At 50.7% G+C, this 15,106-nt stretch overlaps 3 protein-coding genes across 3 annotated transcripts; all 3 read right to left on the bottom strand.

The window, feature by feature from the left end:
- Window positions 1-2,533: 2,533 nt before the first annotated feature.
- TGME49_283870 (hypothetical protein) lies at window positions 2,534-3,278 on the bottom strand (the record flags this gene model as incomplete). The annotated part of the gene is made up of 2 exons (XM_018781915.1): window positions 2,534-2,791; window positions 3,234-3,278. 2 exons carry the CDS (start codon window positions 3,276-3,278, stop codon window positions 2,534-2,536), a joined length of 303 nt encoding a protein of 100 aa, XP_018637738.1.
- Window positions 3,279-4,629: 1,351 nt separating this feature from the next.
- On the bottom strand, window positions 4,630-10,027 carry TGME49_283878 (RNA recognition motif-containing protein; the record flags this gene model as incomplete). Its single annotated transcript, XM_018781916.1, has 9 exons — window positions 4,630-4,683; window positions 4,889-4,959; window positions 5,561-5,642; window positions 6,010-6,131; window positions 6,725-6,893; window positions 7,544-7,618; window positions 8,067-8,144; window positions 8,236-8,591; window positions 9,034-10,027. The coding sequence occupies 9 exons, from the start codon at window positions 10,025-10,027 to the stop codon at window positions 4,630-4,632; spliced, it is 2,001 nt and encodes a 666-aa protein (XP_018637737.1).
- Window positions 10,028-12,321: 2,294 nt separating this feature from the next.
- TGME49_283882 (hypothetical protein) lies at window positions 12,322-13,119 on the bottom strand (the record flags this gene model as incomplete). Its single annotated transcript, XM_018781917.1, has 1 exon — window positions 12,322-13,119. One exon carries the CDS (start codon window positions 13,117-13,119, stop codon window positions 12,322-12,324), a length of 798 nt encoding a protein of 265 aa, XP_018637736.1.
- Window positions 13,120-15,106: the final 1,987 nt, after the last annotated feature.

Here is a 15,106-nt window from a genome sequence, read left to right as displayed (position 1 = left end):
TGGCTCCGCTGTCGAACGGAGCGGCGGCACTACTGCTGGGAGAGGCTGTATTTTACCCGAGTGGAGAGTAGGACTGTGTGGAAAATTAACGTCCGCTCGTGCGTGGTGGTAGGCTGACCTGAGCGCGCAGGATGAATTTAATAACTCCAATATCTAAAACTGCATTGGTAAATGTGCGGAACTGAGACGAAAAAGACAGTGTACGACGGACTTGAACGTGTTAAGTTCAACAAAGGGAAACAGATGATTACGTTGTTGGGTTAATTTCTCGTGAGCGTCTGACAGTGCTAGTCTGTCGTGAAGAATTACTTTGCCGCACGTCTTGTGCCTTGGTTTGAGAGAAATTCGGAGATAAAATCAACTGCTTGCGACGAATCGCACAGAGAAGACAACACCCTGTTAATTTTAGAGTTTTATGTCGTTCAGAATCATCCTCGCCATTGGAGCAACTGGCTTTCGCCAGCTGCCCCGGTATCATCAAAGCTGCCCTGAGGAAGTTGGTATGAAACCAATCGCACAGGGAGCCTCCCTTCAAGGGATGGCTGGATGTACAACTCATCGTCACGACTTAAGGTGTTGTCTGTCGCTGTGCAGGTGAACAAGCGGATCTACTATAGAAGTGATCCTGTTCGAGTACAGTCGACGAAAGAACTTAGGTGTGGGGCCAGCGCACCCTGGCGTGGCAGGAAGGAAATATTGAGACAAAACGACAACGGCGTGAGGCGGTCCGGGAAGCAGCTACCGTGCCGATGGATTTCCGACCGTTCTAATGCTCGTGGGACTGGGCAAACGTTTTTTGAACTTACGGTGTATGAAGAGAGGAAGTTGCCTTTTCTTGGGTAAAGAAAAATATGCGTGAGATTAGGGGAGCTGGCGCCGTGCAAGTTGGCTGTGTATGATGTCCCCGGTTAACCATCAGCGGCCGGCCCAATGGTGAGAATGAAAAATGGCGGAAACTGTAGGTCTCCCTAAGAGAGGCTGTCGCGCTTCGCAAGCGGTGGTGGTAGTGGCGTTAAAGATGGAAACGTCGGGAGCAACCTTGGCTTTCACGGTGTTCGCTACATTACGAGAAGTGAACTGGAGAGACACTAGTGACAGTGCCTGAGATACCAACCCTACAGGATTCGATGAGAAAACCTTCTGTATCCTCTTGTGATAATTTAAGATTCTGTTAACCCCGAAGGGTCGGAAGGGTGCACCGCTCTTCCCGGGAGTGCAGGAGGAAGGCGACGCTTGAGGAAGGCCTGAGCAAGCTCAGAAACCTAGCCTCCCCAAACAAAAATTGATGTGACATAATTGGGTCCAGTTGGACCCATATCAGTTGTCACACTGATAAGAACAGATACTACACTTGATCATAGCCAAAAGGCCGAGAAGGTATGAACGTCCTTTGTCTGCGGAGACCTCCACCCCACTGTTGGTAGAACCGACGTATAAGGCAGGGAGAGACAAAACGTGCAATCTTTTTGCTCGTCGTTTTCTTTACAAGGGGCTTACAGGTCGTCGGGATAGAAGAATTCTGATAATGATACATGCGCTCCTATGTGATTCTGCAGTCCGTTAGTTGTTTGTCTAAGAGTTTTGAAGGGAGTTTACGCGGGTTTTTCGCTTCGGTTCGAGAATGGCATCGTGGAGAGACAACCGTTGCTGAGAGTGTTTGAGGTCAACTCTTCTGCGGCGAGTCAGAAAACGACAAACGAGGTGTCGCTTTGTGTTGCCTCAGACGCCGATTTCATTCAGATTCTAGGATAAAGCGATTCAGCCATTCAAATACACATTCCTCTGTTTGTTTTGTTCGTCTTCCGCTGACCCCGATCAACCGGAGGGAACGTGCCTGATTCAGCAATTGGGCCACAGTTTTCTTCGCGAGAGTTGCCCATAGAATTTCACAGAGGCATTCAAGCAGTCTCTCACCAAATCCAACGGCGATATCCAAGCCATTACCTAGGCAAGGGGGCTACGAAAACCAGCGAATTTCTTTGGAGAATGTTTGGATTCGGTACCTTCCGACCTCCGGGATGCCCGACCACTCCGTGCTCCTTTCCGCTGCTGCCTCTGTTCTACTGTGTTTCGCAGTGGGGGCTGAGGAAGATCCGCGTATATCGGTTGTGGTACAGTTCGCTCCTTCTTTGAGGTCGTATTACTTCCTGCTCTGAGGTAGACACCTACACAGGCACGTGTAATCATATCCTGCAGCGCTGGGGTGAACTACTAGGCCCTATTCCCTCGCCGTGAATTTACCCGTTGTCGCGGGTGCAGATAAACAGTCATGATTCGTAGAAAGAGGTTACCACATCGTCGGTACAAAGCCGACATTGACAACAGACAGATGCTATCTAGACCATTTGTTGTGACTATCACAGTATAAGTAGATATTGCCTCTGCATTAATGATTCGCGTTTCAAAAATACAAGACTCAAATCGAATAAACAAATGCCTAGGACACTGAACATGGCCCAGTTTCGAGAGACAGACAAGCTGCCTCTTCATGCTTGTTTTGTACGGCGTCGGCCCACTGGACTGCGTAAGACAGTTAAACTTGTTGGTTTTCTATTCCGATGACATCAAGGTTGCTCCACACTGGTTGTATTCCAGGCGTAGTACACGAATCTGTGTTAACACCCCTCACAACAAGAACAACTGACGATACTGCAGTCGCCTCTTTGTCGACACCACCCTCAGGTTCTGGCGTTGCCTCTCGTGTCGCGTTCGCGACTTGCTTGTTTCTTTGACGAACTAGGCCGATCTTGCCGCTCTCGTTCTCTGTACCCATCGTATGGGAGTTTGGACGCTGGAAGCCGCAGGAAACACACCCTCACTTTACCACTGTGGTCGGTTCTTTCCTGCTTTGAATCGAATGTCTAGCCCGTTGTCTGTAAAGAGCCCTGCACCATGGTCGTTCTTTCTGTAACGAATCTCCCGGGGCGCTTACCGGTTTCTGTCCTTCCTTGTTGCCCGAACGCCTCCACCTACCTTTCCGAGATTTTGGGATTTCCTGTGCAACCCAGAACCGTAATTGTTTTTTCGGTAATATGTTTACTCAGGGACAACGAATTTAGAAGCTGTCCATTTGTCCTAACTTGCATTCGGACACAAGATGAGGGAGGGGAATGCACGAGTATCTTGACACTCTTTTGGAAGTTTCCTCTTGGAGGTCTGTGTGGAGTTTCTCCGCCAGTTTCTTTGCCTATCTACTCCCCGTCGTGGCGTTCACAGCTCGTTCGTTCACTTACAGTATAGACGCCACAGAAAGCCGAGAGATAAATTGAAAACTCCATGCTTCACTTCCATCTGTCTGCACCCTGTGCAGGATCTTCATGTGCTCTCGTACGCAGAGCTTCTCATGGAAGCAGCAGGGCTGCGTTTCTTGTATCACAAAGCACTGCAATTAGTGCGTTCTTGGCTCCATATTTGGTAAGTATATGCGGAAGACGCACGAGTAAAAAACCGAACTTTCAGCCAACCCTGCTGAGCAGCGCCTCGAGAAACGCACACGAGACTGCATGCTAGGTCTTTCTGCTGCTTTCCTCCACTCTGTCAAATTACCCACATGGGAAGAGGACGGTTTTTCAAGTGAATACGTAGCTTGAGGGAGCAACAGAGAAACCAACTCACTGTGTGTCGCCACGAGGTCCGCTTCGCCTGTTGCTCAGCTCTCCCTGATGAAGGCGACACGACGGCATTTTTGTGGGGCTGTACCGGAGAAGTTCCCCGAAGTATTCAAACCTAGCGCCAGTTGAAAGGGAAAAAACGGGGGAAAAGCAGATCTTCAAACTGTCTGTACTATCTGAGCTGGGAAATGCTTCTCTGTCAGTCGGCAAACCGGCGTTTCCCCAGACTCGAAGAAGCCGGAATCGTTTCGCCAGCGGCCCGAGCTTGTGAGAAAGTCTGAGACTAACTGGAGGTGTGAACGAGGGAAAAAAGGAAAATGACAAGAAAACTATGGAAGCGAGTGCTGACAGGAAGGAGCGGTCCCATGCTCGCAGTGCACAGGGGAAAAAGTGCCTGTGGCTGCCTGTTATTCTAAAGAGAAAAATGCTTTCTGGCTCCCTACAGCAGAAAGACTGAGAGAGCGCTGGTGAGTTTCGAAGTCCTCCCGTGCAAGAACCGTTGGAGGACCCTCGTTTCAACGCATTTCTCCCAAGTTCTTCTTTGTAGACTGGGAAATCTGGTCGCCCACAGTTGCTCCGAAGAAACCAAGAGGAAAACGCAGACACAAAGCGACCGTGAAGTTCGAGAAGAAGCAAAGACTCAGAACGAGAACGGTGAGGAAGAGAAACGGAGAAAAGACACAAAGGACAACCGGAAAAAAGACTCAGCACGGAAACCAAGAAAGGAGCAGAGAGAAGGAACCCCAAACCCACCGACGCCTCCTAGTTAAGGCGAGGATTACTGTAGAGATAAGGTCGTGGTAAACAAAAAACTGGATTAGCCTTTAGAAGATGCTGCACCATGCTTTGAGAACCAGGCGACGAAACCAGTACAGAAAATAACGGACAGAAGATAGAGAGGAGCATAGGAAATACTTCTCACAGACAGAACGCTGTAGGGTGCCTTTCCCAGGCGACGACGAAAACCATTTCTGCACAACACCCTTTCTGTGGAGCGAGGAGCGCCTCTCTCCGATATTCAGCTTCTCTTCGTGTATCCGCGATTCTCATAGCGCTTGGCAATCTTCCGTTGCTGCAGAAACAGACAGCCAAACAGAAATCACACACCTGCAACTTGGGGTGGAGCGACTCTCCACAGAAGAGAGGCGCAAAAACGCGAAAGCTCGAGACACCTGAAAAGCGACGTATCGCACAGGGAATACTTTGAATGAAGAGTCCTTCGAAAAGCGTGGTTTGTATTTGATTCACAGGCCGTCCAAAATTGGCTTTTCCCCTACTTTCTTTTGGATCATTCTCCGCACTGCGGGAGAGAGACCGCGACCGACGCCTCCTCGCCGAGCGCGTTTTTCTGCATTTTGACGGAGAGGAGACCCACACAGAGACGATACATGAAAGAAAAAGCAACGGGGAAAAAGCAGACGACTCGAGAGACAAGCAAGACGAAAGTGACAGAGACGGCTGAAAGCGTCCGACTTCCACCTCCCCGAGACTGCAGTTGCTCTGTGCATCGGGGAGTTCTAGGAGACACAAAAGAGAGACAAGGAAACGGCGCGGAGAAGTGCAACAGCAAGCAGAGACTGTGACGAGGACTTGCAGCAACTCTGCCTGGTCGAGAACTTGAACTTGCACAATCCGCGAAGGAAAGAACAGGTGGACAGCATGCAGAACATTCTTCTTGCGACAAAGAGGGGAAACTGCATGCGCAGTCCTTGTGTTTTTTACACGCAGCCACAGATGCAAAACGCGATATCCTGCTTTCCACAATCAACAAGGTCTCCAGGGTGTCTCCTTTTTTTTTGTCTATTGAGTCGCAGCACATGGTTGCCACCAGAACTCCACAAAAAAGAAAGACGACTATGCAGCTTTAGCTCAGCGACTCTTCTAACGTACTAAAATGAACGTCCTCACTAAAAGCGTTTTCTGAGAAACGAACCGACAACTTTCCTCACTCTCTTTTTCGTGGCGGCGGTTGGCGTCCTCCATTTTTGAAGTCGCCTCGTCCAACGCACGCGTCACTCGAAGCGTCTTGCCCTGAAGAAAAAGAAACAGCGGCGTTCAGACATGCAGCTGAATCCGGAGTACCCTCCAGAGAAACTCGGAAAAACTCGAAACAAAGATTCCACTGGTGTGCAGGCCCCAGAGTTCGAAGACACCACGTCCTTGTGTCTGCCACAGGACATAACTCCTTTCACCTATAATCAACACCCACATCCACCGACATATACATATATATATATATAAATATATATATATATATATATATATAAATATACGTATCTGTCGATCCCCTTAAATACAGATGCAGTCATATAGTTTGGGGGGATGGTTTTGGAGCATGTTCAGTGCACTGCATGTGAAAGTGGAAAGGAAGAGAGGGTGTGTTTGTTGACTTTCTTACCTGGAGAGAGACAACGCCGTTGCTGGCGAGGACAGCGCGAGCAGCGGAGACGCGGTCTTCAAAGCAGACGAATCCGAATCCCTTCGACTCGGTGGTCACTTTATCTCGAATAATTCTCACAGCTGAAAACAGCGCAACGGAGAAAGAACTCGAGGAGGTCGAGCAACGACTCCACTAGATGAACTGCAGCGAGACGGCAGAACGACTGCGTTGCAAGCGAGCAAGCGAAGCACTGCGAAAAGAACTACTTTCGCCGCCGCAACACCGGCTCGGAGACACAAATCATGCACACTGCTAAACTCCACTGCTGCGGCGCTTTTTTCAATGTTTGGCCGGCTGCGCCTCCGAGGGGGACAAAACCTTCTCAAATTGTTCTCTTCAAAAGCTTGCGTTTTGCCACAAACAAGCTCGTCCTCCACGCCGAAGACAAGTCAGACTGAAGAGCCTGCGTTCATCCTGCTTCGTGTGCTTGTGCAACGACTCATAAGGAAAACTGCCGAGGGACGACTGTGGCGCGTCACGAGAAGTTTAATTGGAATCTGAAGAGTCTTGAATATATCTTGGTCCATTTCCACCAGAAGCAGGGCGCAGTCCAAATAATGGGAAGAGAGAGCTGTTCTGCTCTCTCTCTCACACACACAGTCTGCACAGAAAAGGAAAAACTCTTCAGACTCAACGTCCATGGAAGCCGGACGCAGTGTTTCGTCTTGCGTACCCTTGACCGTTCCATTGCTTTCGAGAGCTCGCCGCAGGTCTTCCTCGGAACAGCGAGAAGGCAGATTTCCGACGAAAACTGTTTTCTTTCGGTCGAAACGGCTGAAAACATTGCGTCCGCGTTCTCCCGCTTCGTCGACGCGCAGACGCCGACCTTGGAAGCTCGTTCCCTGCAAACAGCAGACGCGAGAAAAGAGGAGCACGAGGCAGCGGAAAATCTGGCGTTTACAGCCGCGGTGATTCCGTCAAAAAGAGTAAAGAAGTTAAGAAGAAAGAGCCCTGCAAACGCAGCTCAGCTTCCACCTTTCTTGCAAAGTTCATCACAGACGCACTGTCACCCAGTTATCTTATGTCCGTTTTCCAGACACCCCTCAATCCTCACGACGCGACGCAGTCTCTTTCACCTGCTTCACTTTCTCACACCGGAACCTAGAACGCTTTCTTGTCGTTCTCTCTGCCTCTTCTTTTTCTTTGGTTTGATCTCCCTCCTCTCGCTCCTTTCTCTGTTCATCTCTTCTCCTCCCTTTGTCACAGTCTTTCTCCTCTCTCTGGTCTTCCCGCGTTCCAACAGATTGCGCTGCATGACTTGGCTGCCGAGCCTCTCGGCTCTTCCGGTCCTCCACCAGCTTGTTCTTCTATCTTTTTCGCTACTAACGCGTTGCCTTCTGCGCCATCTCTTCTCTCCCTCTTCTCCTCCCTAGAGCCTGAAGTTCTTGAGAGGTACGATGCTGTGAGACTAAACCAGTTAATGAAACTTCGAAAACGTATCCCTTCAAGTCCTCGCACTCTCGCCTTCCACAGTGACGGAGCAGCCTCTTACGTCGTGCTGCAGAATCGAGCGAAAGAGTCTCCTGTCTTTCAGCACGATGTACGCGTTCTGGAAATCTTTTAGATCCTGTTAAGGCAAAGAAAAGCCGGCACTTGCATGCATCTCGAACGAAAGGATTCGCCTGAGACACTCAAACTCCACATGCGCGCGTTCACATGCGAAGAGACCCTCAGCAGACTCGCACAGCGACTCAAAGCAAAACTCTCCCACAGACAACGACTTCATACATATATATATATATATATATATATATATATGTTTATTTTTGAAAGGAGAGAAAATAGTGAAATAGACTCGAGCATCTCTTCTTTGACGAACATGTAGTGGGCTAAGGAACATGTGCCTATACACATACACACATCTACAGATCTCTCTCTGCAGAGAGAGATACATATATCCTTGAAGCTGACAGAATCAGTGGTTGAAGACTCGAGTATCCCTAAGTGGATATTTTAGCTGCAGAAAGAGCGTTTAGAGAAATGGTGACCCGTGGAAGTCGAGGAAGACGCCTTACTGTGAACTGGCCTTTGACAAGGCCTCCGAGGCGGCACTTGTTGAACTTGGGGTGGACAGGAATGGACCGAAGACGAATCTGAAAAAAACAAAGAACTCCACTTTGTCGATGTGTCTCGCCTTACTGTGGGGCCATGTTTCTGTAAAGAAAACGCGTTGTTTCTCCTTACCGATTCCACGTCCTTTCTCCCGATTCCCAGGTGTCTGTACAGCGCAGGCGGCTTCCACCCCGAGAGCGGCAGATTTCCGACAAAAACCGTGCGACAGTCTTTTTCTTTTTCGGTCTCTCTCCACCCAGCTTCAGCCTCGGCAGCCTGTGCCTCGCCCTCCGACGTTTCTTCTCTTTCCTCTCCGTCTTCTTCCCGTTCCGACGCCGAGGCTTCTTCTCGCTCTTCCCGAGTCCCCTGGTCCTTCTTCTTCGTCTTGCGCGTTTCCTGGGGCCTCGCCTCAGCCTTCTTCGCCATCGCCTCTCTGTGGAGCGCCGCGACCGCTCTGGCCTTCTTGATTGCACTCTGCAGCGTGGTGCCTACGAGAGGCAGCGGACAGAGGGAAAGAAACGCGTCGACAGAAGAAGAACGACGCTCGAAACGACAACAACACTACAATAGAAAAAAAGGAGAGGAGAGGCGCGGAAGGGACGAAGAAGAGAAAAGGGAGAGAAGACACTGGAGAGACATAACGAGCGCGGAGCCTCAGCCTCAGTGCCAACAAGCCTCTCCGTCGTTCTTCGCCTGCCATTTTCCTTCGACACAGGAATCGAGAAGAGACGCCTTTCCTTCTGCCGCAAGCGCGCCCGGTTTCTCTTCCTCTCCGGAGCCGTACGCAGCGTCTGCCGACGGTCCGCAGTCCTCTCTTCTGCACGATCTCTCCAGTCTCCCCAGGAAGTCTTCCACACTTCGACTCTCGTTCGTTTCGCCCTTTATAGTGTCTCTGTTCAGCAGACCCACGTTCTTCTTGGGTTTGCTCACCTCGCTTTTTCTTGGTTTTCGACGCGGCGGAGTCTGCGACTTCACAACTGAGAGAGGACGAGCCAGGAGGAAACGACGCCGCGGAGACACGCTTCGCAGAACCATCTTTGTTCTCGATGCCCTCGTCTGCATCCGCAAGAGCAGACGCAGAGAAAAGAGCCGACAAGCGACTGAGACCAGCGCCGGAGTCCGTCGCTTTGACGTTGCCTCGGGAAGAGAAAATGCAGCTGAGAGAAGAACCTTCTGTCCCCTGCTCTTTCTTCTTGCTCCTTCCCTCCTCCCCGCTCTCGGCAACGTCCTCTACGGAGACTAGACAACGCGGGTCTCGTTTTCTCTTCTTCGAGTGTTTCGTCTTTTCTGCATCGTCGCCTCCATTAAAAAGCTTGCCAAGTCCGTCAGCCTCTCCACGTTCTTCACCCGTCGCTCCGCAGGCCTTCTTGCGGCTCGGAGGAGTCTCTTCTCTCAGCTTCTGCTCGCTTCCCTGGCCCCCAAGAAGCGCCAAAATGCTCCCTTTCTCGTACTCGCCATCCTCAGCATCCCCAGCCGCTCCCGTTTCTGCAGCGAGGACTCCTTCAACTTGTCCCTCTCGCTCCTGTCTGCTCGCAGAGGCGTCTTCTCCCGACGCTTGTCGACGAAGCCCGCCACGGCCTCTGCCTCTTCCAAAGTGCCTTCCACCTCGCGCGCCTCGGCCTCCTCGCGCGAGGCCAGAGCCTTGGCCGTCTTTGCTGGGAGCTGAAGACGCAGACACAGGTCTCTGAGGGGTTCCGCCTCTGCTACTGTGCCGAACTGCATGCGCAGTCCGTCCCCGCATGCCGCCTCGGGCGCGAGTCTGGGAAGAACCGGAGAAGCGGTGCCTTGTCGAGTCCAGAGACCGACCGCCGCGTCCACGGGGAGCGGAGCCTCTCACAGACTTGTCGCGGCCTCGGTCCCTCTGCGTCGCCTCTCTGCGTGCCAGCGAAGACGGCGGGCGCTTGCGGGATTTGGAGTCGCGCATGCTGTCAGTGAAATGGAGGTGAGTGTACGGCTTCCGCCGCCAAATGTCCCCGAAGACCAAACTCGAGGCTTTTCAGGAAATAGATTTAAAGGGTAAGACTCGATAGTGCGACTGGAAAAGTACATGAAAACAGAGGAATCAGAGTTCTGGCGTAGACAGAAGGAAACTCAATCGAACGGGGGGGAGCGTTTTCGACTCCCGCGAGATGAAGAAAAAGGAAACAGATAAAATCGAGGGAAGAAGCAGTACTTCAACTCTCATGAAGAGAAAGAAGAAAGAAACGCAAACAGAGGCCAGAATCTCTCGTGTTGAGAAAAATCACGCCCGTTCACGCGTACATGCACACCGGAGGGCAGTCGGGGGTCGGAAGAGGAGAAATTGCGAAGCTGACCGACTAGAGATGATAACGATGCTAAGAGACACGGAGAGTGAGGGGGAAAAACGAGCAACCGAGAGACAACAACGGAAACTTTCGGCGTTTCTCAGTCAGATCGGTGTTTCCCATTGCCAAGTGTACATAAACCGCGTATGTGGCTGACAGCTTGAAGTGGCCGTGTGGGACATCAGAATCAGAACGCCGCAGATTAGAGGCGGGTGCGCTGGAAAAAGAGGAAAATTGGGGGTATTTGACTCAAACATGGGGTTTAAAAGAACGACGTCCCGTTTCATATCCGAAAAAAGACAAGAAAGGATTTACTTGCCAAAGAAGCAGTGAAGTGCAGCGAAAAGCCAGAAGCTTATCGATCGCAACGTCACCAGCTGGCACAGTTGCCCCGAAGACTCGCGGCACTGGACGGCTGCGCTTCGCTTGTTTGGGAAAAATATCGACAAATAACAAGGCTACATAATCAAATGCCAGCGATTATGCTCAGCGCTTTCTTGTAGTAACGGTTTGGTGATTGGTGCCATGGCAAAAGGAACACAAACAAATGGAGAGACGGTCACCAAGGTGAAACTACAGACCCAGCAGCTGCAGTGTGCAAAGTGCGCGAGGCGGTCTCGACCATCATTTTACCGAGTAACATTTCACATCGGTTTGTTTGTGGTTCTACGGTTCCCCAGAAAAGTCGTCTGTGGTTTTTGACCAGACATAAAAGCAGCGTTGCCGTCGGAACAGCAGTACCCTTGAAGGTGAGCTGCGTTCGGCGACACTCCACGCGTGCGTGCGTTTTTTCGGTTTTATGACTGGATTGTTTCCTCTCGACCACGAATTCGTCTTTGCCGGTGCTTTCTGGGTTCGGCGTCCTGTCGACCTTGCGTAAACAGGCCGGCTGCAGCACCTTTTAGATCGATCCATTCCACGAACTGGAGTTCTGGCCGCGCATTTTAGGAGTAGCCTGAAAGTGCGGTTTTGTCAAGTAGAACTCCCCTTCAGCGTGTAGTGAAAATCGTTTTCCCCAAAACTAACGTGACCTTCTTTTCTTACTTGATGCCAATCGAGAAATCGTCCGTTGTGATCCTAAGGACGCAGGGAGCTGCAGGGTACATCACAAGCGTCATCCTGATGGAGTTACCAGTGCGTTACTGTGCGTAGAAATCTCTACATTTGGAATGCTGTTTCCGCTCTCCTCTCCTTGTTGATAGACAGACACTTGAGAATTCTTTCCACAGGAAGAAACTGTCTAAACTCTGCTCACCACAATTGGAAACCTGTGGTTCACTAGAGAAACGCCTGCGTTCACGACTTTGCCTTTGTGAGTCCTCCCGCCATGTAGAATATGCAGCCTTGGCTACAGGCAGAAGCACGAAACGTGTAATAAAGACAGGTGGCCGCTCTTTCATGGATCACCCCTTTTTTCAGAGTCGGAGGACATAGCCTCGGTTCACATGCCGCCGACTGTGTAGGCTGACAGTGAATTCTGCTGCGTTCCATTTAAACATTACACTAGGCACGGTTTAATGCTAACATACGACGGATCATGGGCGCGAAGATAATCGACTATGTAAGTATAGGGTTACACCCTGTGCTCCTGTGCATCCCTTGTGAATCGCAAACACGGTGGCAGCGTCTCCTTGTCAGGAGCCCACCCTACGGCGTGTGAAGACAGTCTACAGTTGTCTACTACAAAGTGACACGAAATCCAAGGGAAGGAATGTGAAACGGCGCCATTTAGATGACTTGTAGAGTCACGCATAGCAGAAAAACTAGACAAATGTTGGCTCTTTGGTAACCGGGTGTCTCTCCTTTGTTTTGCTTTCTCCGACAGAAGCTCCACAACCTCCCGCAAAATGGCTGTGCATGCACAGGAGTGAAGACACTTTTTATTCAACGTAAAATTAGCCCTTCTCAGCTGTCAGTAAAGAGGTTCGAAGCCCCTGAACGCGAATAGAGAACCCCCACCCATCATCATGGCGGCCAAGTGATCAGCACTCCACCGCTGTGCAGGAGTCACGAAAAACGGCACCAGTTTTGTGATAGGGACGAAGAGCACTGCCTGTTCGACTTCCTTTACGTGCTCAGAAGTAAACACCCGACTTTCTCGATCCGGATTTTGCTGCGGTGCGTGAGTTTCTGCGGTTCGCAACGCTGCCTCGTTGCCGTCCTGACTCGCGGGTCGAGAGTGATGCACAGGAGAAACGCCTTCTACTTGGCCTTTCTCGCTGTCTGGCAGTCGACGCAGAGAGACGTGCAACCCGGACTTTTCAGTTTCTTTTTCGGTGAAGTTGGACTTCTTCGGCATCGTAAAACGGACACGAGGCGCGTCGTGGGACCTATTCTCGCAGCAGGAACATCGGCAAGGTTTTTCTCGTGAGTTCGCGGGTGTGGCGGGGTCTGCGTTTACCGGATGGTGTCCTGACATAACGCCCTGCTGATCTCCCCGCTTTTCCTTTGTTTCACCATTCTGGCACGGCATCTGGGAAGGCATGCCTTTGCTGCTGCCAGACTTGGGGGTCGGTAAAGTCCTTTCTACCGAAATGCGGCTGTCGCTGTAAGATGGACGACCTACGTGAGGAGCATGTGAATCGTTGAAATCGACAGGTGCTGGCATAGTAGCGACGAAGAAAGACGCGTCGAGCAGCGAAGATAAAGTACGGCTTCTGCTGACCAGCAGAAACAGTGCAACGCAACGCCAAGAACGAGAGCGTCTCATTACTGCGGAGTCCAGGGGATCAGACCGCGAGGGTTCACGAGTAGTAACAGGCAGTAGGAGAGCGCGTTCGTTCTTCAACGACTTCCGAACTCCAATGTAGATTGGTATACAGAAACAAAGGAGAATTTTCGAGGAATATTTCAGGATTGTTCCTTAACTCGTTTCCAGGGGCCTCAGAGAACGTGAACTGTGAAGAGTTGGACACAGACTCTTTATCTTCAAGTTCGGTGAAAGCCGCGAGCAGCTCCCATCTGTTAGTGTTCCGCTGGGGTCGCGCAGACATGCCATTAACGCAACGCCAGAACGTTGGGGCAGGAAACCTGGAATAACCACCCAACAAGAGAGACAGGAGCTTGCGAAGACTTGTGAATGAATCGCCAATTGACAAAACCGCAACGAATCGGAAACAGAGCGATCGCAGAACTGGTTGTGTTTTCCGCTGCGGGACAGAGGATCGACTTTTCAAAAAGTGCCGAGAAACCGTCAAAGTCAGAAACTCATGGTGGAATGACAACGAAACGCTTTTCTTTTGCTTGTCATGAAAGCCAAAGCGAGGCAAAAGACGACTTGCCCAGACGTTGATGTTGTTTTGTCTTAACACCCATGGGAAAAGTGTTGCAGGGCTTGCACGGTGACGGGTGTCCAGAACGTTTTGGGTTTTTGTCAGAGAGATCTGGGGGTTGGAGCTGAAGTTACCCTTTTTCGCCAGTGGAGAGCATCTCTTTCCCACCTGAATTCACGGAAAGCATCGAATTCACCTGTTGGTTGCCATTTCGCCGGACGCGGTTGTTCCTCGGGAAGTGCCTCCCAAGCGACAAAAGTCGGGCTTCTTCCGTCCTTAGATGCATTGCAGCTAGAAACAACAAAGCCAGCTTTTCGGCTGCTTACTTTTCTGCACTTCTCCACACTTTTCTGCTGCTCTACAGCGATGAGAGTACCACAGCGATCCCCATTCTGGTAAGAAGTTCTTTCACTTGTAAACAGCAAATAAAACGAAGTTAATGAACCTGGTGTCGTTGAGACACCGCAAGTGAGAGAAAACTGTGTGCCCGACACGGAAGAGACGGCGTACCAATGCTGTCCGCCTTCTGTTCTCTAGTGTCTTTCATACACACACAAATATATCTATGTATACACGCATAGATATATTGCTTTCTACGCACAACATAAAAGGGAGGCGTTCTGTTTAGGGAACGCCTGTGCAGTAGAGTCGGAGTACGTTACAGAACGCAGCACACTTCCTTGTGAAAGACGATCCTGGGGTCGTGCGACGACTGCTGACAAACGCGGTTTGCTGTTCTCTCGGCATCAGTGTGTTCGTCTGCTTATCGCAGCAGTTCGCATAGACATTTCTTGTTCGCGGTTTGTACCGACCGAACTGACCTTTTGCAGGACCCTGTCCTAGTACAGACTCGATCTGTCTGTTTTTTGCAACTGAATTCCGTTTCCTCCTCAATCTATATCCTTTTTCTCGCGTCGGAGGTCTTTCGCACTGCGGCCGGTTTCCAACTCCGCGGCAACACTCCGGTGATGGTGTTGGAGGAGGGAACTTGCGAAACCTTCGGTTTCTTTGTCCTTTATTTTCAAGTAAACTAAAGACACTTTACTACCGCGAGGTCTGCAACGATGCACACACACTCCAGAAACGCATTTGCTTTGATGGGAGTACGTATCTGCGGAAGGCAGTGGCTATTGTACGTGGACGTAGAACGAAACCTGACACCCAACCTGCAGCAGTTGAGTAGCTGCACCCTACACCCTTTCTTCTTGCATGCAAAGTCTTCTGCCCGGAGCGACTTGACCCGCTGCATGCGTTGGGTATTCTGAGTGTTGTGGTCGAGGAAAGAGTCTTTTGCCCCAATAGAAGGCTGAAGAAGGCTTTCTCAGAGTTTCGTTTTAGATCTGACTTCTTATGAAAAGGCTGTGGACGGTAATTTGGACAGAATCCTTTCATCTCCTCTCTGCTCTCACGTCTGCATGCGTTCCT

The sequence above is a fragment of the Toxoplasma gondii genome, chromosome V, assembly GCF_000006565.2.
Source record: "Toxoplasma gondii ME49 chromosome V, whole genome shotgun sequence".
NCBI lineage: Eukaryota > Apicomplexa > Conoidasida > Eucoccidiorida > Sarcocystidae > Toxoplasma > Toxoplasma gondii.
This window is presented reverse-complemented; position numbering and strand designations above follow the sequence as displayed.